The following is a 23,349-nucleotide window of genomic DNA, read 5'->3' as shown; positions in this document are numbered from 1 at the left end:
GAGAGAGAGAGAGAGAGAGAGAGAGAGAGAGAGAGAGAGAGAGAGAGAGAAAGAAAGAGAGAGAGAGAGAAAGAGAAGAGAGAGAGAAAAGAGAAAAGAGAAAAGAAAAAAGAAGAGAGAAATGAGAGAAAAAAGAGAAAAAAGAGAGAGAGAGAGAGAGAGAGAGAGAGAGAGAGAGAGAGAGAGAGAGAGAGAGAGAGAGAGAGAGAGAGAGAGAAAGGAAAAGAAAAAAAAAAAAGAGAGAAATGAGAGAAAAAAGAAAAAGAGAAGAGAGAGCGAGAGAGAGAGAGAGAGAGAGAGAGAGAGAGAGAGAGAGAGAGAGAGAGAGAGAGAGAGAGAGAGAGAGAGAGAGAGAAAAGAGAAAAAGAAAAAAAAGAAGAGAGAAATGAGAGAAAAAGAGAAAAGAGAGAGAGAGAGAGAGAGAGAGAGAGAGAGAGAGAGAGAGAGAGAGAGAGAGAGAGAGAGAGAGAGAGATAGAGAGAATCCACCCATACATGCTTATTACACCTCATTAACTCTTACAAGTCGAGAGGAAAAATAATAAAAAGAAAAAAAAGAAAAGAAAAGGAACCAGGAAGTTCTTGAATTGAATGTTCCTCTTCATTTCCTCTCATTACAGATGTTCCCTTACTTGCGGCACCTAATGAGGCCTAAATAGGGTGAATTAGGCCTAAGCACATCCCATTTTTACCTCCCACGTGCCAGAAACTACCTTGAAAATGTTATAATGACCTTTCTTAGAGTGAATAGGGTGATTAGGAAGGTATATATATGCGCGGCTATTCAATTCTTTTTCTTTTCTTTTTTTTCATTTGCTTAGTCGCTTTCTATATCTTTTTCTTCCTTGTTCTATATTCTAATAATTCTGTAATTTTGTCTATATTCGTCTTTTCTCTCCTATCTGTCTCGGTCTGTGTCCCTGTCTCTGTGTCTGTGTCTGTGTCTGTGTCTGTCTCTGTCTCTGTCTCTCTCTCTCTCTCTCTCTCTCTCTCTCTCTCTCTCTCTCAATTGGTTTCTCTGACCTTTTCCTTTAATTTCTCCTGTCGTTTCTTAATTCTATCTATATTCACCTTAATCTCTCACACTTCTCAAAATTTTCTGATTTATTCGCCTTCTCAGACTTTCTCCTTAATTCTGTCTCTTTTGTCATTTTCTCCTTCTATTTATATGCACCTTTTTCTCTCACACTTCTCAAAATTTTCTGATTTATTCGCCTTCTCAGACCTTCTTAATTCTCTCTCTCTCTTTCTCTCTTGTCATTTTCTCATTCTATTTATGGTCACCTTTTTTTCTCACATTTATAAAAATTTTCTCAGAGCTTTCTCAGACCAAGAACCGTCTTTCTTTGTCACTCATCCTGCCTTTATCATCCCTCCAACCCCTCTTTGTCTTTCCTCTCACTATCTTCGTCACTCCAACTGCTATACTATTTTCCTATCTTCCTCAAAAATCATTAATTCTCACCAACATACCTTTAACCTCTTCAGTACCATGACGCATTTCCGTACTCATTCTGGTTACTGTTTGGTGATTTTATACAACTATAAATTCATGTGGGGATTTATAAAGACTATGGCTATTAATCTTCTGCCCTCGATAGACCCTTCCTAATGTCAATAAAATGGTTTAATCACACACAAGGTAAAAATGTGTGTCAGTACTGAAGGGGTTATTATCATACCAACCTTCCCGTCTTTCTTCTATCACCGTGACAACTCCAGCCTTCCTCACTCTTCTCTCTAAAACCTTATAATTACTTCAGTTGCTAACGACCTTCCTCTTAATTCTCTTTCCAATACCTTTACTATCACACAAAACTTCCTGTCTCTCCCATCACTGTCACACTCCAGCCTTTCTCTCCCTCCTCTCTCAAACCTTCCACTTTCATTCCTTTCATTGCTAACTCCCATCCTCTTAACACCTTAACGCTTTTTACCATGAATTTTGGATACGATTAGACGATTTTATTTACATCATGAGCTGTATATGGAGGTCAAAGGATTAATGGCCAGAGTCTTCACTATTTTAATCCCCACTTAAGTTTCTGAAGCTGTAGAAAATCGCCAACTAGTAAGCACAATGAATATGAAAACGCGTCACGGTACTAGAAGGGTTAATTTCTATTGTGGAAGAGGGAAAGCTGGCCAAGGGCAACAAAAATTACAAAAAAAAAAAATAAATAAAAGAAAGGTCCGCTTGATTGCCAGTTAAAAAAAAAAAATCTTCCTTATACCTGTAATACCACACTAAACTTTGTCTCCCTCCTATCATAACTCCAGTCTCTTTCTCTTTCTCCTCAGTTAGCAGATCGCCTTGCTAAATACGAGGCGGCGCTCAAACTGCAGACAGACATCATGGTGAACAACATCCTTGGGCGAGGCATTGATATCCACCTGCTGGGCCTGAGAGAGATGGCGAAGGAGATGGGGCTGCCCTCGCCTGAACTGTTCACCCACGAGTCTTACCGTATCGCTAACCACTTCCGCCTATCTACCAGCCAGGTGAGAGAGAGAGAGAGAGAGAGAGAGAGTCGGAAAATCTACCTGACTGATCTTTATCTTTTATTTATTTAGTTAGATATTAAGTGAGTGAGTAAATAAGTGAGTGAGTTTGTTAATGGATGAATTAATTAATGAGTGAGTGAGTTTGTTAATGGATGAATTAATTAATGAGTGAGTGAGTGATGAGTTAGTTACATATAAAGTGAATGAGCGAATGAGTCAGCTAAGGAGAGAGAGAGAGAGAGAGAGAGAGAGAGAGAGAGAGAGAGAGAGAGAGAGAGAGAGAGAGAGAGAGAGAGAGAGAGAGAGAGAGAATAATTTTGCATGTACTCTGAAGGGAACACACAAGAGCGAGCAGAGTCACAGGAAATGAACCAAATCTCCCTAATTGTATCGGCCAATAAAATAGAAAGTTACTTCATTAATACGGGAGATAATGGAAGAGAGTGTAGGGGAGAGAAAAAAGTTTATATTTATGACATTCGTGCAGCCAACCTTCACGTAGATGAATATTAAAGATGCCTTGTCTCTCTGTCTGTCTTCCAGTGTATCTCTCTCTCTCTCTCTCTCTCTCTCTCTCTCTCTCTCTCTCTCTCTCTCTCTCTCAGAATGGCTTTGTTCTCCCATATTGACTATTTTTCAAGGCCACAGAGATGATTAACTATGTTTTCAAGACTGTTTCTTCTGTTAACCTGCCACTGGAATCATAAAAACCACTTTAAAACCCAATGAAGCTTCGAGCAGAGCCTTTCGAAACAGTGCAGGTGTCTGAAAATACGTACCACACACACACACACACACACACCTTCTGACTTCCAGTGTATCTTAATCAACTACAAAATTACAACAGTTGCCCAATTAACGAGATATTATATAACAGTACGTAACAATTACGTCATATCTTCCGTCCTTGACAATCCAGGATAATGATGATGATGAAAGGGAGGAAGAGAAGGAGGAGGAGGAGGAGGAAGAGGAGGAGGAGGAGGAGGAGGAGGAGGAGGAGGAGGAGGAGGAGGAGGAGGAAGAGGAGAAGGAGAAGGAGAAGAAGGAGAAGGAGAAGAAAGAGAAGGAGAATAAGGAGGAGGAGAAGGAGAATAAGGAGGAGGAGGAGGAGGAGGAGGAGGATAAGGAGGTGGAGGTGGAGGAGGAAGAAGAGGAGAAGGACGAGTGGGAAGACGAGGAGGAGCAGGAGGAGGAGGAGGAAGAGGAACAAGATAAGGAAGAGCTAACAAAATTTTGTGTAAGTAGGATATGGAATAGAGAAAAAAAAAAAGATGAGGAGGAGGAGGAAGAGGAGGAGGAAGAAATAGATGAGGGAGAGATAACGGAAGAAGAGGAAGAGGAAGAGGAGATGAAAGAGAAGAGATAACACAAAATAATGTATAAAGAGAAGGCAAAAGGTAGATTAAGAAATAATTAGGAAAAATACAAAGGAATACAAAGGAATACAAAGGAATACAAAGAAAGACAAAGGAAGACAAAGGAAGACAAAAAAGACAAAGGAATACAAAGGAAAACAAAGGAGGACAAAGGAAGATAAAGGAAGACAAAGGAAGACAAAGGAAGACAAGAAAACAAAGGAAGACAAAGGAATACAATGGAATACAAAGGAAGACAAAAGGAATACAAAGGAAGACAAAGGGATACAAAGGAAAACAAAGGAAGACAAAGGAAGATAAAGGAAGACAAAGGAATACAAAAGAAGACAAATAAACAAAGGAAGACAAAGGAATACAAAGGAAGACAAAGGAATACAAAGGAAAACAAAGGAAGACAAAGGAAGACAAAGGAAGCCAAAGGAATACAAAGGAAAACAAAGGAAGCCAAAGGAAGACAAAGGAAGACAAAGGAAGACAAAGGAATGCAAAGGAAAACAAAGGAAGACAAAGGAATACAAAGGAATACAAAGGAAGACAAAGGAAGACAAAAGACAAAGGGGAGGAGGAGGAGGAAGAGAAGGAAAAATAATAATAGTAGCATTCGTAGTAGTGATGGCAGGAGAGGGAAGAGCAAGAAGAATAAGATGAAAAGATGAAGAGGAGGAGGAGGAGGAGGAGGAGGAGGAGCAGGAGGAGAAAGAGAATGAAAAATAGTAATAGTAATAGTTGTAGGAGTAGTAATGATGGTAGGAGAGTGAACAGCAAGAAGAATAAGAGGAGAAAGATGAAAAGGAGGAAAGGAGGAGGAGGAGGAGGAGGAGAAAGAGAAGAGTCTTATGAAGGATAGGAGGATTCAAGAGGCAAGAATCAAGAGGAGGACAAGAGGTTTCAAGACTCGGAAACCCATAAAAAACACGGAGAGAAATAGATGTGTGAGGAATAATTCAATACCACCACACTAGAGACAGGAAGGAGAGCGGCTGAGGGGTGAGGGTGTCTGACCGGGGTGAAGAATGGGTGTCGAGGGGTGAAGCGGGACTGCAGAGGAGCGTGGAGCAGTGTAGGAGTGTGTGGACGCGTGTAGAATGGTTTGTCGAAGTGTAGTGGTGTGTGTCTGAGTGTAGAGATGGTGTAGAGGATGTTAGCGATGTATATTATCAATGTAAACTTCAACGAAGCTAACCTCAACAAAGCTAATTTCACCAAAGCTAACCTCTCCAAAGCTAACCTCACTAAAGCTAACCTCACCAAAGCTAACCGCACCAAAGCTATCATCACTAAAGCTAACCTCACCAAAGCTAACCTCACCAAAGCTAACCTCACTAAAGTTAACCTCACCAAAGCTAACCTCACCAAAGCTAACCTCACCAAAGCTAACCTCACTAAAGTTAACCTCACCAAAGCTAACCTCACCAAAGCTAACCTCACCAAAGCTAACCTCACCAAAGCTAACCTCACTAAAGTTAACCTCACCAAAGCTAACCTCACCAAAGCTAACCTCACTAAAGCTAACCTCACCAAAGCTAACCTCACCAAAGCTAATTTCACCAAAGCTAACCTCTCCAAAGCTAACCTCACTAAAGCTAACCTCACCAAAGCTAACCTTGCCAAAGCTAACCTCACCAAAGCTAACCTCACCAAAGCTAACATCACTAAAGCTAACCTCACCAAAGCTAACCTCATCAAAGCTAATCTCACTAAAACTAACCTCACTAAAGCTAACCTCACCAAAGCTAGCCTCACCAAAGCTAACCTCACTAAAGCTAACCTCACCAAAGCTAACCTCACTAAGCTAACCTCACCAAAGCTAACCTCGCCAAAACTAACCTCACCAAAACTAACCTCACTAAGCTAACCTCACCAAAACTAACCTCACTAAGCTAACCTCACCAAAGCTAACCTCACCAAAGCTAACCTCACTAAGCTAACCTCACCAAAGCTAACCTCACCAAAGCTAACCTCACCAAAGCTAACCTCACCAAAGCTAACCTCACTAAGCTAACCTCACCAAAGCTAACATCACCAAAGCTAACCTCACTAAAGCTAACCTTACCAAAGCTAACCTCACTAAAGCTAACCTCGCCAAAGCTAACCTCACCAAAGCTAACCTCACCAAAGCTAACCTCGCCAAAGCTAACCTCACCAAAGCTAACCTCACTAAGCTAACCTCACCAAAGCTAACCTCACCAAAGCTAACCTCACCAAAGCTAACCTCACAAACTTTACCTCACCAAACGTAACCTCACCAAAGCTAACCTCACCAAAGCTAACCTCACTAAGCTAACCTCACCAAAGCTAACCTCACTAAGCTAACCTCACCAAAGCTAACCTCACCAAAGCTAACCTCACCATAGCTAACATCACCAAAGCTAACCTCACCATAGCTAACCTCTCCAAACTTAACCAAAGCTAACCTCTCCAAACTTAATATAACCAAAGCCAACCTCACTAAACCTAACCTCACCATAGCTAACCTCACAAATTTAACCTCACTAAAGTTAACCTCACTAAAGTTAACCTCACCTCACCTAACTTATCCAAAGCTAACCTCACCTTACCTAACCTAACTCAGTCCATCATACCACTCACTAACCACCCCTTTCCTCTCTCTCCCTCCCTGCAGGTGACCACTCTATCAGACTCCTGGATGGGTTACGGGCCAGTGGTTCCTGACGGTTACGGGGCGTCCTACAACCTACACCCAGACTACATCATCTTCTGCCTCTCCGCCTTTAAATCATGCGAGGAAACGTCCACTCTCGAATTTGGGAGGAACCTGGAACGAGCCTTGGATGAAATGGGAGCTCTGCTGTGGGATCGAGCCAAGTAAGGAGTGTGGAGCGAGGCAAGTGTCTAGTCATCGGTCAAATAGCACCTTAGGAACTCCTCAGGTGTCGTCGTGCACCTGTACTTATCTGGCAGCTTATAGGATTGTAGAATGTAACCTATATACGTCCCCTGTACTGCCTCAGACCGCCATTTGTCATGCCCGCGTGATTCCAAAGTGACTGTAGAAAGGCGATTTATCCTGAATGGCTCTAAAGGGATTCAGTAAAGCGATTCAGTAGTGTTTCACTGACTTAGAAAATAAAATAAAGGAATTGCACTCTTTTTGTAGGCAGCCAGTCGCATTTTACTGGGCCAGAATAATAAATGAGGAATTTCAAACTCAATTACTCCTTTGAAGAGTAAAAAAAATAGGGAATCTGTAAAGGGATTCAACACCATTTCACTGACCCTTCCAAGACTTTCTGTGGCTTCTTTAGGGTCCTAGATAGCCCAGTAACCAGTAGGAGGGAGGACCTAATCTGTCAGTAACATGAAGAACGCTAGCAATATAGAGGTGTTAAAGAGGTCCTGATAGCAGCAGATTGTCACTAGCCGTATGTGTCTCGTCGCAGAGCAATATATTAGCTATAGAAGTGTGGAGGGAAAGTAATACTCAGCGTGACAGTATTACTAAAGAGGCTATAGGGTTTCGGAGTAAGGAAGGAGAGATTGGTGGGTGGTGGGAAAGAGAAGGGAAACTTAACCCAAAGAACAAGTGTATTTATGAGGGGAAGGACAGTGAAAGAGTAGAGAAATTAAGTAAAAGGTATTATGAAGCCAAAGATAGCTGGAAGTATATGCATCTATATATACTTAGTTACAGACGGATGAGAGGGAGAGAGTATGCAAGTGAAGGTATTGCACGAAAACCAAAGAGAAGTAGAAATACATATATCTATCTATATCTAAGTGGCTAGGAGAGTGAAATAGTGAGATAAATAGAGACATTAGGATATTATATTTAAACCAAAGATAGAGCCAGATATATCTATGACTATTTATGTAGCTTTAGGTAAATAAGAGAGGAAGGATGATATGAGAAACCTATGTTGGGTATTATAAGTAAACAAAAGAGAGAGAGATGAAAATAATCAATCTGTCCCTCTACTCATGACAAACCAAAGACAGATATATCACTGACTACGTAAGGAGTGTTTAGGTAAAGAATAAAATTGGAAGGGCGGGATAAGAATCTTGTGCTGGATATTATAAGTAAACCAAAGATTAAGATAGAAATAAGTAACGCAGTCTCTCTAATTCATGACAAACCAAGGACAGATATATCACTGACTACCTAAGGAGTTTTCAGGTAAAGAATAAAAGATAAAGTGCGGAAAAAAGAAACCTGTGTTGGGTATTATAAGTAAACCAAAGATTAAAATAGAAATAAGTAACACAATCTCTCTAATTCATGACTCACTTATCGACATACCAAAGCAATAATGTGCAGTGTTTCCCTAGAGCACAGTAACCTCTCCTGACTTGCTTGGAGGGAAGGAAGCGCGTTAAGGGGCAAACCTGTGTGTGTTTAAAAGGGAGCGAATCACGTGAAGACCACAGGAGTGACTCGTGGTGGGAACTATACGTGTTTGAATGATGAAATGAGTGAAGGTGTGAGGAATAGTTTGGATTCCTTGAGCTTAGAGTGATGTAAAAATGACGCTTATTGGTGAGAGAGGAGGAAAGGATGTATGACTTGCAGTGGAGGTGAACAATTTGGTCTGGGTGAGAGAATAAAGACGGAATGGAGTAAATAGGAAATGGATGGAATAATGAGAATAGGTTACAAATGAAACATGGGACAAAACAGTAGAATCTAGGAGAAGTACATAATGAAATAGGATGAAACAAGACGATATGAATGGAATAATAAGCAAAATTGAATGAAATAATCCGAATGAAACACAGAATTAAGTATAGGATTAAAAAAAAAAAATGAGATGAAATCAAGAATCTAAATAAAAAACGGGAAGTATTTAAAAGATGGAAGATTAGAAAAATAGATCTTAAGAAAAGGAAACCTGGAAAAATCAATATGAGGTGGAAAACAAAGAATGAAAACATGGAATGGAAATTTTGATAGGACATGTGAAGAAGTGACGTGAAAAGATTAGCTTGAAAATATGAGGGAGGGAATTTAAATGAACCTTCGGATTTGCCAGTGGTAGAGAATTGTAGGAAGGAAAAAATGGGATGGTTGGACATGCAAGGAGACGAGAGATCAAAAAGACATGCATCCCTCCTCGAGCCTTTGTTGATACTGAAGGTGGAGATCCAATACTCAGTGTTAGTCCGCGCTTCAAAGAGAAATGCTGATACTGTTTATGTTATTTAATCCTTTACAATCCTTTACATTGTCTTCTAAACCTAACCTGACCTAATCTCATTCAATCTTACTCTTACTCTAACCTAGCGTAATGTAACATAACATAATTTACACTCACCTAATCTAACCTCACTAAACATGACACAATCTACTCAACGCTGACCTAATCTAACTTAACTTAACCTAACCTAACCTAACAAAACATGACCTCATCTAACTTAATCTAACTTAACCTAACAAGACATGACATATTTCTATCTTACTATCATCTAATCTAACAATCTAACCATCAAATCATCTTTTATTCCCTCATTATCCACTAACTTCCCTATCTTCCATCTTTATTTTACCTCAAAGCATACACACATATAATTAAACATTTATCAAAAGTAGATATATATATTTTATCGTTGAGGAGAGTGGAGGGGGGAGGTGGAAGGAAAAATAGGTGTAAGGAGTTGAGTTTATTCCCGACTGGTTTCGCCTCTACTCCTTACTCCTGTGTTTTCCTTCCACCTCTCCCGTCCAACTTGTCCAAATGTCTGAACAGTTGAGGAGAATGTTAATTATCAAAATATTTTACCAGAGAAACTATACAAGAATGAAACCATGCAATTTGTTAAGGGCTGGCGGCTGCGTTCCCTCGGCCCTCGCTCTCTTGAAGTTTATACAAAAAATCAAGTTTATATAAAAAAATCAAGTAATAATATTTTTGAAACTTGAGATTCGTATATGAGATTTGTAAGTGCCCGTTAAGAAAATATATGTGGAGAGAGAGAGAGAGAGAGAGAGAGAGAGAGAGAGAGAGAGAGAGAGAGAGAGAGAGAGAGAGAGAGAGAGAGAGAGAGAGAGAGAGAGAGAGAGAGAGAGAGAGAGAGAGAGAGAGAGAGAGAGAGAGAGAGAGAGAGAGAGAGAGAGAGAGAGAGAGAGAGAGAGAGAGAGAGAGAGAGAGAGAGAGAGAGAGAGAGAGAGAGAGAGAGAGAGAGAGAGAGAGAGAGAGAGATTCCATGATTTTCTTTTAGAGCTGTCAGTTGTTGCATATCATAGTGAAAGGGTTAAGTTACTCTTATTTATGTAAGAGGAACACTGGCTAAAAGAAACAAAAGACTAGAAAAGAGAAGAGAGAGAAGCAGAGACCAAGAAGAAGAAAAAAGGCCCAGTGAAGTGTCAAGTCTCACAAAAGTGTCATCCAAAATTTTAAGTGTCTCGTGTTTCGCTCCATTGTTCCTCCCGAGGCGTTGCCAGACCAGGTGTTGCCAATTCAGGTGTATTGGCCTCGCTTGTCGCAAATAATTATCAAGATTCGTGTGTGTGTGTGTGTGTGTGTGTGTGTGTGTGTGTGTGTGTGTGTGTGTGTGTGTGATTGTATCCCCAGCGTGTTTGTCTGTCTGCCTTTCATGTATCTCCATTTGTCTGTATGTCTCCTTGTCTGTCTGTCTCTTCCTCGCTCTCTTCTCAACGTGTTTGTCTGTCTATCTTTCCATGTACCTCCATTTGTCTTTATGTCTCTTTGCCTTTGTCTCTTTCTCTCCTTCGCTCTCTCTGTATCGGATTAGAAAAAGCGTTGTTACTCTCCTGGGCTTCAAAAGTTCCCTATAAGAAAGAGAAATATATCAGATAAATCAATATATATATATCCTTTACTTAACACTGAAAACGTTGAAGGTGAAATAATCATCAAAACACGTGAATATCAGTGACATATCCGTTGCGTTGTTGAGAAAAAAAAAAATCTTTTATACAGGGAGCTTTAACGCAGGGACTGCCACGTGTAGGGTTGATGGCTCCTGGCGGCATCCCTTATTTTGTTATCAGTCTTTGTTACGCTTGGAAATATATGAGATGGGCATTTATTCTGCCCCAGAGCACCCTTGACGAGCACCTGGGAGTGAGGGGCGTTACCTGGCGTTAATGAGCTTCTTTATTGCTCTCTGGCACACCTTGACTATTAAGTAAACTATTAACCATTACTCCTCCTTGTTCTGGTGTCTATACATCAGAGACTCAAGGATCTATTATTTTCCCCTTTCTTTCAAAGATCTATAATTTCTTTTTTTTCTCTCTTTCTCGATCTTGTCTATCTTTTTTTCCCCTTTCTCTCTCTTGTAATTCGTGTCTTGCTCATCTCTCATTCATACGTTTTTTCTCTTACACTTGTGCATATTCTTTTTTCATCTTCTCTCTCTTGTACTTGACTTTTCCTGTCTTCTTTGCGAGTCTTCTTTTTGACTCTTATACACAGTTTTTCTTTCTCCCCCTTTCGTGTAAATTGTCTCTTAATTTTTCTCTCTCTTGTGCCTGTTTTGCTCTTTTCTCTCTTGTATATCGTCTTTTTTTTTCTATCTTGTCTTTATACATCGTTTTCTTTTCTGTCTTTCTTGAACGCTGTCACTTCCTCAGCCTCGTGAGGTGTTACGTGCTGCAGTGAAAGGGTTAAGCGTCACACGTACTCTTAAAGAATACTAGTCTGAGGTTCACGAGGTTGTGGTTCCGTAGTATCGTTGAGGTAGGCGCGGGTAGCGTAGAGGCACGAGTACCCAATGTTGATCTAGATTATACCACGTAGACACTTCCCAGACTTTACGAGAAGTTTATGAGTCCGTAGTGATCAATATTTTGGTTCTCTCTGGAGGTTCTATGACATGTGACTTGATCTCGTCTTGTGGTTCTGTGTTCTGGTGTTCTGTTCTCTGTATGTTGTGTTCCTCGCTCACTGTTATCACCGGGCGGGGCTGCCACTGTATCCTCTGTGGTCTGTCCCCGCCGCTCTAGTCATGTTCACAGTACCGTTGTTTTGTCTCGAGTCCCTTCGAGTCTTTGTAGCGAGGACCGTATTCTGAAACTCTTCTGCGTCACACCTCTACTACTTTCAAAAGACTCTAGTTGACTAAACTCTCACTATGGTGTTTTCATGGTTCGAGTGTCAGATTATCAAGATTTTTACATTACTGACTGGAGAAAACTCATGAGAACTCTCCATTACTTTCAAAAGGCTCTAGTTGATAGTGTTTTGAAGGTGTTTTATGGTTTTAGAGACAGATTATCAAGATTTCTACATTATTGACTGGAGAAAACTTATGAGAACCCTCTAGTTGACAGGCTTTTTAAGGTTATTTTCATGGTTCCAGTGACAGATTATCAGATTTCTATATTACTGACCAGCGAAACACTCTCGAGAAATAGACATGACGAGATGAGGTGACACGGCCTTTTTTTTAAGTGTTTTTATGATTCTAGTGTCAAATTATCAAGATTTCTACATTACTAACAGAAGACGCACTCTCAAAAACCCAGCTAACCGTCTCTGTATCCTCCTTGGCAAATAAATTAAACGTGAGATGAGGTATCACTGGTTTCTTAAGTGCTTTATGGCTAACAGAAGAAACACCCTCAAGAACCTGGCTAATCATCTCTGCAGCCTTTGAAAGTAGTCGTGGTGAGAGAACAGAGTTTTTCAGAGCACGGACTTAAGTGTTTCGCAGCAGTGTTACGTCATGTTTCGTCATCCACTTGGTGTTTCGTAGATGAGGCGTGATTGTTTCAATGGATGTTCACGTAAATTGTTGATCATGTATTGGAAGATTTTAAAGGTGTTTCTATTGTTGTCCTGTGCAAGAGTGAGTGCGTGTGTGCGTGCATGGCTTAGTCTCGTGCCTGATATAACGAAGAGGCACGGCTATGTATATGTATGTGCGAGTGTAAGGTAGACAGAGGCATGGGTGGGCTGGCGTGGCGCGTGGACAGGTCTAGATACGCACTGCTTCCCTCCCCTTTCCCTGTGGCACTTTCTGTCACGGGCAGAAGGGACTGGGGTAGGCGGTGTGTTCCCCTGAGTGACCCTGAGACGCCCTTGCTACGCCACCAGTTACGGACGCGGCTGACCCTGACTGTCCCGTGTGTGTGTCTGACGGTGCTGTGGTGGCGGTGGTGGTTGTTGTTGTTGTTGTAGCTAAGTGTTAACTGATGTAGATAAAACTGTACATATATAAATATATAGAGGAGATAAAAAAAAAAGAATGGTTCGTGTGTTTATTTTCCTTTTATGGTTTCTAAGGGTTATGTATTAATGGGATGGGTGAGAGGGATAAATGGCCGGAGAGGAGGGAGAGGAGGGAGAGTGAGTGAGAGGTGAGGAGGGAGAATAGCTGAAGGGATGCCTATAAATCAGGAAACGGCCTGGAAAAGTTTAATCAATGGGGTCTAATAATGACACACACCCGTGAAAAGTTCTAATTTAACGGCCATTGGAAGCAGTAAGAATCAACAGCAGCCATTATAAAAGATACGTGAAAGATTATGAAGAAAACAAACAAGGAGAGATTCAGAAGAAGAAAGAAGAAGAAGAAGAGAGAGAGAGAGAGAGAGAGAGAGAGAGAGAGAGAGAGAGAGAGAGAGAGAGAGACTAGCGTAGCAGCGATACTTCACGAGACTAGAGAAAAAAAGTAAAAAGGAAAAAACAATAAAAAAAATAGACACCTCGGAAAAAGAAAAGAAAATGTGAGGTAGGTTGAATAATGACAGCGATTAGGTCTTCGTTTTCTTTCCCTTTATTGTTTTTTCTCCAGTGATACTTGTGAGCAAATAACAGAGCGGAGCGTGACAAAAAACGGAGCGTGACTGACAGGAAGAAGTAGTAGTAGTAGTAGTAATAGTAGTAGTAATAGTAGTAGTGGTAGTAGTAGTAGTAATAGTAGTAGTAGTAGTACTTGTTTACACACACAAGTAGTGATAGTAGTACTTGTTTACACACACACACACACACACACACACACACACACACACACACACACACACACACACACACACACGCACACACGAATTTTGTACAGACTTCTTTGATAATACAGTATATACACAAACCGTACCGGCACACACACATATACACACACACACACGTACCCAGTCACCCTCTTTTCAAGGTCACGTTCAGGGCAAAGACCGGTGGACAATGTTCGAAGGTGATGTCCGTTGGTAACTCAGGCATTTAAGTCAGTGTGTGGCCTTGGACGACTGGTGCAGTACATCACTACCATGGTACACAAGAAAAAAAACAAGGCCAAAAAAATTGCACTATGCAGCATGAGCCTTTCCGCTTTCCAATGGTCTCTCACGCACGCACGTACGCACACACACACACACCATCACGCAAACCTTAAGGCGGCGTCACACTAGCACTTTTCCGTCTTCTTTTTCTGTCAATTTTCTGACGACTGTCAACTTTTGCAGACGGTGGCCGTCACACACAAGCTTGCTTCCGCCTTTGCCGCGCTTGTCGATTGTAAACAAACATGGCTCCTCATTCACCCCAGCAAGCCGCGGCTTTTTTGCACTTTATAATGTAATCAGCTGTTCTGTGATCCCAAAGGCAACGGTGACCTCTAATGCTCTCTATGAGAAATTCTTCAGAGTGTTTTGTCCACTGACAGATAACATAACTGCTCATCTTGGCCAGCTACTTGGAAGTTGCCTTGGAAATATTCAAAAGCGTCGCACATTCGCACTCCCCAGGAAGTGTACACAAACAACTAAGGAACTTTTCATTGATAGGCTAGACGAAAAAAATATGTATACAAATATATGTTCATCAACTTATTTAAATTTCTTCTATCATGATAATAGCATTCTTCCGTTTAAAGGTGCGTCCACACGATCGAACAATGTTCGACGGACAAAATCGTTACCATATCACAGGAGAAGCAGGATGACGTCATAAGCGGTGAAACGATGGAAGTGGATCTGGCAGTGGTAACAGATGAGGTTGTTTACCACCGTTTCAACTCTGCTCACAGGGCAAAGACCGGTGGACAATGTTCGAAGGTGATGTCCGTTGGTAACTCAGGCATTTAAGTCAGTGTGTGGCCTTGGACGACTGGTGCAGTACATCACTACCATGGTACACAAGAAAAAAAACAAGGCCAAAAAAATTGCACTATGCAGCATGAGCCTTTCCGCTTTCCAATGGTAAATGGTAACAATTTTGTCCGTCGAACATTGTTAGATCGTGTGGACGCACCTTAACAAAAAAAAATTTTTTTTAATAAAAGTGTTGATTAGAAACCATAGTTCTTATTTTGACTAAAAATTGACGCTAGACGAAAACGATGCGTTCCGTCTGACTCAAGACGACAGAAAGTGTTGACAGAAGAGTAAAAAACGACGGAAATCGCCTGAGACGACGGAAGTGCTAGTGTGACGCCGCCTTTACTCATCTCAACCGCTCCCTTGTGCGCGCGCGCACGTGTGTTTGTGTGTGTGTTTCACTGTTTGATCTGCTGCAGTCTCTGACGAGACAACCAGACGTTACCCTACGGAACGAGCTCAGAGCTCATTATTTCCGATCTTCGGATAGGCCTGAGACCAGGCACACACCACACACCGGGACAACCAGGTCACAACTCCTCGATTTACATCCCGTACCTACTCACTGCTAGGTAAACAGGGGCTACACGTGAAAGGAGACACACCCAAATATCTCCACCCGGCCGGGGAATCGAACCCCGGTCTTCTGGTTTGTGAAGCCAGCGCTCAAACCAGAGGTGTGTGTGTGTGTGTGTGTGTGTGTCAGTGGTTATACATCTAAACACAAACAATATATAATTTCTCATCCATATAACTTTATTTTTTCACAACTTTTTTCCAACACGGTACATTTTTCGTTTTCATTTCGTTATATCAACACGAAACGAAACACAAAGGCGAAAAAACTGCAAGTACACGTCTGGTAGTCAGTCATGCTGGCCATGTTAATTGGTAACGAAGGTTATTCTCGTATTCATCACCTCTACCTATTCACTCATTCATTAATTCACAAGTATTAGCCTTTATTCTCTCCACCGTATCTCTAGAATATTCATTGTATGTGAATATTCATCAAGTGAACAGGATGAATTTTATTCACTGTTATGTGTCTTGTTTTATTCACTCATTCATTCACCTTAATAATCTTCACCCTATCAATGGTACAACTAAATTATTCATTGTCACTTCATGTAAAACTAGTCATTCATTTCACTCAGGCATCGATCATCTGTACATCCATTCCCTCCTTCACTCATTCACAGATAACCTTCACCCTGTATCTATTTATTTATTCAGTTTCCTCATGTAAAACTAAGACATTACTCATTCATTTTATTCGCTACTGGACACGTCAGGTTACAAGAACGACTTTCACCACCAGTACATAAGTAACTGAACGACACACGTACATACATCTTATCTGTAGTGGTAAGTACATCACGCAGCACTAGCAATGGACAGACAGCGCCCCCCTCCCCCATATCTTTCTCTCTCCAAACTCCAGAATTCCCATTTTCCCACACCGTCCCTCCCTCTTTTGGTCCGCTTCGTCAATTTAATCCTTTACTACATTAGCTCAGTTCGGATAACATTTTAAAACTGTATTACCTTCTAACTATTCATTAACTACTATTGTATCTCCGTTTCCTCTTTTCGTAGTTATGATTTTGTGAAGCTTTAAAAGTGTATCTGGCCCTGAACGGTCTAATGCGCGGATCAAGACAGTACTAAAATCTTGTCTCTCATGAATAATGAGTTTCCGAATATTTACGTTGCAAGACACTTAAATTTTGGATATTTTTTTCCTGTAGAGATTGGCGCATCAGTGGAAAGTTTTTTTTTCATTTGATATTTCTATATTATAGATAATTAACAACTTCACAGCGTGTTGAGACATTTTCCTAAACATAAAGCACTCTTAGGATATTTCTCTTGTTCCAATCACCTTTAATCTCTTTACCGGATAGATAATTAAAATGTATACTCTTAATTTCTTCCTTTCCTGTAGAAGTGTCGAGACTTCGTGCAGTGCCTTCAGTAAACGGTTCATTTCTAGATACTCAAAAGGCTGCAAGACATTTTAATTTTAGGTTATTAATTCAGTTCTTTTTTTTCTATTAACTGTCACTTCAATATACCTTTTATGATTTTTGTACCCCTATACAAAAAAATAGAAAGAAAAAAAGAAACATTTACCTGTCTGTCCCGGGTAGGAAGATCACCAGTTGCCGTGCCCTGATCTCCTCCAGCCCAGCACGGCACCACACACGTACTCTCCACTCACTCCTATCTCACTGACCCACTCATGGTTTATTGCCTCTGCCGTGTCGAGGCGCCACAGATGCTTCACGAAACGATACGAGAAAAAAAAAAAAAGATCACCACACAAAATATATATGAAGGAAGGAAAAAAGTGTTAAGTCCATTCAATGTTTCATCAAGATTTGTTCTTAATTTACTTTCGTTCGGAAGCGTCGAGTTCCCCCAAGATCCTTACACCTCTACAGTGATATGCCGGCAGCCTTAACGCCTAATTACTTCACAGGTAAGTCGTTAGTCATGACAAAGCAAGTTTCCCCCATCGAGACCACAGGGTTTTCTCGCGCCTCGATTCACAAAGATTCAAAGTAACGAATCTCCGGGTCGATTCCAAAGCTTTACTGCGTGCCATGCCTCGCCGCGCCGCCCGCCGTGTTTGGCAGGAAGGTTGGATTCTTGCGCCTCTGTAGGATGGAATCTAATCGTTCATAACACACGCGGCGGGAGGAGCGGGAGGTAATACGCGGGAGGAGGCGGACCCAAGATAGAGCGCCGCTCGAAGCTTTGGAGTCAAGTGAGCGAAGCAAGGCGTGTGAAGCAAGTCTTCCCTGAGGCCTCGTGTCAAGCTTGTCAAGGTTAACGAGTATTTAATTGTTTATTCTTTTTCGTTCTGGTATCACAATTGAAGAGTCACGACGGTGATGAAGTGTGGCGATGGTGAAGATTGTCTCGTGTGGAGGTTGACGGTGCTTTGGTCCTGCTGGCGCTGCGACCACTGAGGGTCCTGCCTGGTCCTGCCTGGAGGAGCTAGCGGGAAGGTTGAAAGTCACGTGAAAGACAAGGGAAAGTAACACGAGCATGGGTTGGCTGTGCTTGTGTCTGTGTCTGTGTTGCACTGGTCCTGCTTCTCCTGCTTACCTTAGCCTTAACATTACGGTATTATTGTCTCCGCTTCGACGTGCGTCATCTCCAGCGACCTGAAGTGCATAAGTTAGCACTGTTAGGGCGTCGCGTGGTGTCCTCTTCTCACGGAGGTGCCGTCTTAAATGTATAACACAGAAAAGCATCCTAGAAACAGACTCCCTTCGTCCCCACAGTTCCTCGCCCGCCACGTGGTACAAACGACGCGCCCTTGTCCCCCTAACATTAATTAGGTACTCTGTTACCTTACTCTGTTAACCTTACTTCCTTACAAGTACAACAAATTAAGCAACACCTTAGTAAAATATAGCGAATATTTATAGCAAGAGAGCGACAGGAAGAAAAATATATGTAATCTGATGTGGCTACTTCAGCTCTCCTCTCCGCCACCCCTCCGTCCCCCAGCCCCCCTGAAGTGACCCACCTCACCGCCACGCCACAATGCGCCTCGGCAACCCGCGGCGTGACCTTGACCTAATATCACATGGTCACGCCCTAACTATGCCGGGATACCCCACCTTCAGTTGCTGTGCGTCATGCCATGTGGTGCGCACCTCACCACGCCGCTCTGGGCCTCCCAGTCTTGCACTTCGCGGCGCCGTCCCGCGCCCCGCCACACCCGTGGCTGGCGACGCTGTCCTGCTGGGCCTACGTGCCTCAACACTTCCAAGAGACAGGGCTCTGAGCTGCCGTCATGGCACCTCGCAGGTCGCCGCCGCCTCACACCTTGCCGTCATCGTGGAAGATGGACGAGCTGCTCTTGTTGCGGCGGGCGCCCGGCAGAATCCTGCCCTGGAACAGCTGCAACAGCACGTTCCTCGAGAACTTTCCGTCCAGCTTCCTGTCGCAGGAGCTCTGAGTCATGTTGGGCAGACTGTTGCTGCGCCCTTTGCTCCTGCAGGTAGCTGTAGCGGTGGGCAGGCCGCCGTGGCTTCTAGTGCAGGTCTTAGCCTTCTTCCGCGGGGACTCCACCGATGGCGGCTCCTCGGCGGAGCAATTCTGGTCCTCAGGCGCGGGCGGCATCTGAGAGGTGCTCCACAATGCTGAGCGCTGCGCGCACAGGCTGACTCGTTCAAGGCCCGTGCTGAAGGAGCAACTAAGAGAGAAGGGCGGCCTGGGCAGCGGCGCGGCGGGCAACTCGATAAGTGCCGTGGTGCGTAGCTCCAGGTGGCACTTGTCGCGGCGGGACTTGTGCAGCGCCTCGATCTTCTCGTCCAGCTTGGTGTTCTTGGAGATGCTCCTGAAGCTGTAGGTGGAGAGGCTCTTGCGAGGGTAGATCTCTGTAGACACCGGAGACACCAGGCTCTTGCTGCCCGGGGAGCCCGCCGTGTCCCTGCGGCGGCTGCGCTCCAGTGTAGGATTACTGGAGGAGGAAGCGTTGCGCTGCAGAAGCGGCCCAAGCGAGGAGGTGGACGGGTCGTAGTTGCCACAGGCCTTGGGGGGGGGAAAGGCGTGGGATTAGGTAGTGACCACCGTGCTGGTGTCTTTCCCTCTCCTCTCTCCTGTCACCACTGAAGGAACTAACACGCTGTCATTTGAAGCCATGGCTTTGTACAGCCTGCTTATATACTACAATGCTGACAGTGTGTGGGAGCCTAGCCTGCACAGGGCACGCCTACACTACACAACAAAACCCCGACACACCTCACCTGCACGTCAGACAGCTCCCGCTCCTCCCGAATCTCGCTGAAGGTGCTGACAGAGAAGCCCTGCGTGATGCCGTTCAGCATGCCACCCAGCAGTTGCCGGCGTCGCACCAACCTGTTGGCCAGCTCCGCCTACGGGGAAAGAATGTGATGGTGACTATGTGTGGCGCGGGAAACATGACTTTTGTTTGTATCAATGCTTCGTGGCTACAATTCTTAAACTGACTTCATCTTCGTAACTGCAAATAAAGATTGAAATACTCTGAACGTTATTGTCCTCGCTTAATTCCTTACTTCCCTAGAAAATTAATTATAAGCAGGACCTATTTAATTTTCAGTCCAATACATAAGGAGTGTTAGAAATTCTCGTTTTAACTCACAACCTTTCACATTCTCACTAAAGCTCACCCAATATAGCACGAACATAGATCTCAAACACGTAACAGGTGACAGTAATGGCCCTTCAAAACACATGCGTTCATTCAGTGTTCAAACATACCAACAAAAACCACACTTGCTTCAGTCATACAACCAAACCTTGACCACACTTACACCCAACACCTGCCTTCACCTGACCACACCTGCGAGAGTAATTACCTTGAAGCGAGGATGCGAGAGAGCGTAGATGAAAGGATCCAAGCAGGCAGCGGTCTTGCAAAATAAAGCCGGTAACATAGAGACAAGGGGGGTGATGACCGCTCGCTGCCTGAAGATCCCAAGCAGAGCCACCACCGAGTAGGGCGTCCACGCTAAGACCCAGAGAGCGATGATACCCGAGGCCACCTTTGTCAGCTTCAACTGCAGGAAGAGGAGCAAGTGCGGGTGTGAGATCAGATACGTGTGTGTGTGTGTGTGTGTGTGTGTGTGTGTGATTCACCTCGGTCGTCTGCTGGTCACCCAGCCAGTCTTCCCCATTACGGAGCGAGCTCAGAGCTCATAAACCGATCTTCGGGTAGGACAGACCACATAACACACTCCACACACCGGGAAAGCGAGGCCACAACCACTCGAGTTACATCCCGTACCTATTTACTGCTAGGTGAACAGGGGCTACCCATTAAAAGACTTGCGCATTTAACTCGCTGCTTACCGGGATTCGAACCCGGCCCTCTCAATTGTGAGTCGAGCGTGCTAACCACTACGCTATGCGGTGTGTGTGTGTGTGTGTGTGTGTGTGTGTGTGTGTGTGTGTGTGTGTGTGTGTGTGTGTGTTTCACTGTTTGATCTGCTGCAGTCTCTGACGAGACAGCCAGACGTTACCCGTATTTCCGATCTTCGGATAGGCCTGAGACCAGGCACACACCACACACCGGGACAACAAGGTCACAACTCCTCAATTTACATCCCGTACCTACTCACTGCTAGGTGAACAGAGGCTACACGTGAAAGGAGACACACCCAAATATCTCCACCCGGTCGGGGAATCAAACCCCGGTCATCTGGCTTGTGAAGCCAGCGCTCAAACCACTGAGCTACCGGGTGTGTGTGTGTGTGTGTGTGTGTGTGTGTGTGTGAACTTATTACATGTTTCCTATCCTTTACACCGACTTAGTACTTAGGAGTTGTCCCTTTCCTTGGACTGCATGATATTTTTTCTGCTTATCTATGAAGTTATAATTGCTTTGGGTATTAAGATTGATATTCCTGTACTCTGTGGTCAATAAACTATCTATCTATCTATCTATCTGTGTATGTGTGTTGGGGGGATAGGTGGGTGGGTGGGTGGGTAGGTGTTTGTTGTTGTTGTTGTTGTTGTTAAATGTTGGTTCTTATGGGAGATAGACAGAAAGAAGAGTTGGAAAGTTGAAAAGAGCAATATGGAACAATGAATAGATAAAAAAAAAAATGTTGCTGAGTAGAGAAAAAAAAAAACGTCATGAAACAAATCAAAAGAAAGTAATGAAAAGAGATTATGAAAAAAAGATTAAGAAAAACAGAAAAAAACGAAAACCCACATTACGAAAGATGAGAAAAAAAATTGAAAAATAACTAAATAGAGAGAAAGAAATATCGTAAAGAAAAAAGAAAACTAAGAACAAAAATAGTCGAGAGAAACAGATCAAAAGAAAGAAAAGTAACAAAAAAAAAGATTACAAAAAAAACACGATAAAAAAAACATAGGAAACGAAACCACATAAAAAAAACCGGAAAGTGAATAAAACAAAAGAAAAAAGGGAAAAAAAGTACACAAAGAGAAACGAAAAAAACAAATAAAAAGGAAAAAGAAAAGAAAATAACATACAAGCAAAGACAAACAACAGACAAAATATCAAAGCGCTTCCGGCCATCTAAGGGAGCGGTGCCCCCGAGGGATAAGCAGGCGCTAATGAGGCAAGGGAACGTAATACAGTGCGTGACGAAGAGCGTTTGTAAATAGTCACTGAGCCGCCTAACTGTGTTACGAGAGAGAGAGAGAGAGAGAGAGAGAGAGAGAGAGAGAGAGAGAGAGAGAGAGAGAGAGAGAGCAATGACATGCACTTCTTACACTCTACACAGTCATTGCACTCAAATCTTACATAAACCCACGCAACACTGGAATCTTGCACTAAATATACTCAAATATTTTTAGGAACTCACTCAATACGCTAATCTTGCTCTTAATATATTCGTATGTAGTAGAAACACTCTCCACTCAAATTTTGTACTCAACACACTCTAATGTTATAGAAACGCAATCAACGCTTCAATCTTGCACTAAACACACTAAAACTTTTAAGAAACACACTCAATACACACTATTCTTGCACTCAATACACTCAAATTTTTCAGAAATGAACGCAACGTATTAAAAACTCTATAGAAAAACACGCAACACTCAAATCTTCAGTCCAACACACTCCAATCTTTCAGAAAACACACACACACACACACACACACACACACACACACACACACACACACACACACACACACACACACACACACACACACAGCACTCTTAATTAAGTCAAGGGCAGTGCTTAAACCCTCTTTTCTCCCCTTCATCTCGTTAATTAATAGCCTTCCCTTATCAGTGTAATTAGTTTCGAAAGGTCACACCGCGCTACTAGTTGAGTTAGGGTAGGGCAGGGTAGGGTAGGTTACACTATGTTAGATATGGTTAGGTTAAGCTGGGTCAGATTGGGTTAGGTTTGTTATGGCATGATTTGTAAGTACATTATTATTTTATTGTTTCCCCACAAATAACCATAAGAACTGGGCTGTTGCTTCTATCATTTTGCATTCTTTGTCCTTCTCATACAGCTGCGTCAGGGGACCATACAGAGGTCAGTTTCCACTCTCACGGGCTCGGTGTTGGAATCTGTTGTTGTTAGAGTACATGTACTTTATCATAATTAAGTACAGTAACATTTGTATGCATTTTGTCCCCATGATATGTTTTATTCATTTAATTCACAATTATTTGATACTCTGATTGATGCAAGAAATGTGTTAGGAAGTCTTATATTTGCGAGCTGGTCACGGTGTCAGCAAGGGAACGCTGACGATGATGGACAGAGGAGCAGCCGGGATCACACGGAGTCTTGCAGTAGCACGGTCAGAACTTAATTCCCTTGGCGACTGCAGAGGACTGGACTCTCTCTCTCTCTCTCTCTCTCTCTCTGTGTGTGTGTGTGTGTGTGTGTGTGTGTGTGTGTGTGTGTGTGTGTGTGTGTGTGTGTGTGTGTGTGTGTGTGTGTGTGTGT

At 42.8% G+C, this 23,349-nt stretch overlaps 2 protein-coding genes across 2 annotated transcripts in view; one reads left to right on the top strand and one right to left on the bottom strand.

The window, feature by feature from the left end:
• Positions 1-9,901, top strand: part of LOC123510419 (choline O-acetyltransferase-like) — a 68,753-nt gene extending 58,852 nt beyond the window's left edge. Inside the window, 2 exon segments of the mRNA XM_045265594.1 lie at positions 2,301-2,501; positions 6,507-9,901. Coding sequence (XP_045121529.1) covers positions 2,301-2,501; positions 6,507-6,713 — 408 coding nt within the window. The 3' untranslated portion in view covers positions 6,714-9,901.
• Positions 9,902-15,635: 5,734 nt separating this feature from the next.
• Positions 15,636-23,349, bottom strand: part of LOC123510420 (melanopsin-like) — an 85,166-nt gene continuing 77,452 nt past the window's right edge. The window contains exons 7-9 of the mRNA XM_045265595.1: positions 20,261-20,461; positions 19,667-19,795; positions 15,636-19,451 (exon numbers count right to left, since the gene is read on the bottom strand). Coding sequence (XP_045121530.1) covers positions 18,738-19,451; positions 19,667-19,795; positions 20,261-20,461 — 1,044 coding nt within the window. The 3' untranslated portion in view covers positions 15,636-18,737. The remainder of the gene's footprint in view (positions 19,452-19,666; positions 19,796-20,260; positions 20,462-23,349) is intronic.

This window comes from Portunus trituberculatus, chromosome 29 (assembly GCF_017591435.1).
Source record: "Portunus trituberculatus isolate SZX2019 chromosome 29, ASM1759143v1, whole genome shotgun sequence".
NCBI classification, from domain to species: domain Eukaryota; kingdom Metazoa; phylum Arthropoda; class Malacostraca; order Decapoda; family Portunidae; genus Portunus; species Portunus trituberculatus.
Note: the sequence above shows the minus strand (reverse complement) of the source record. Positions and strands in the feature narration are given on the sequence as shown.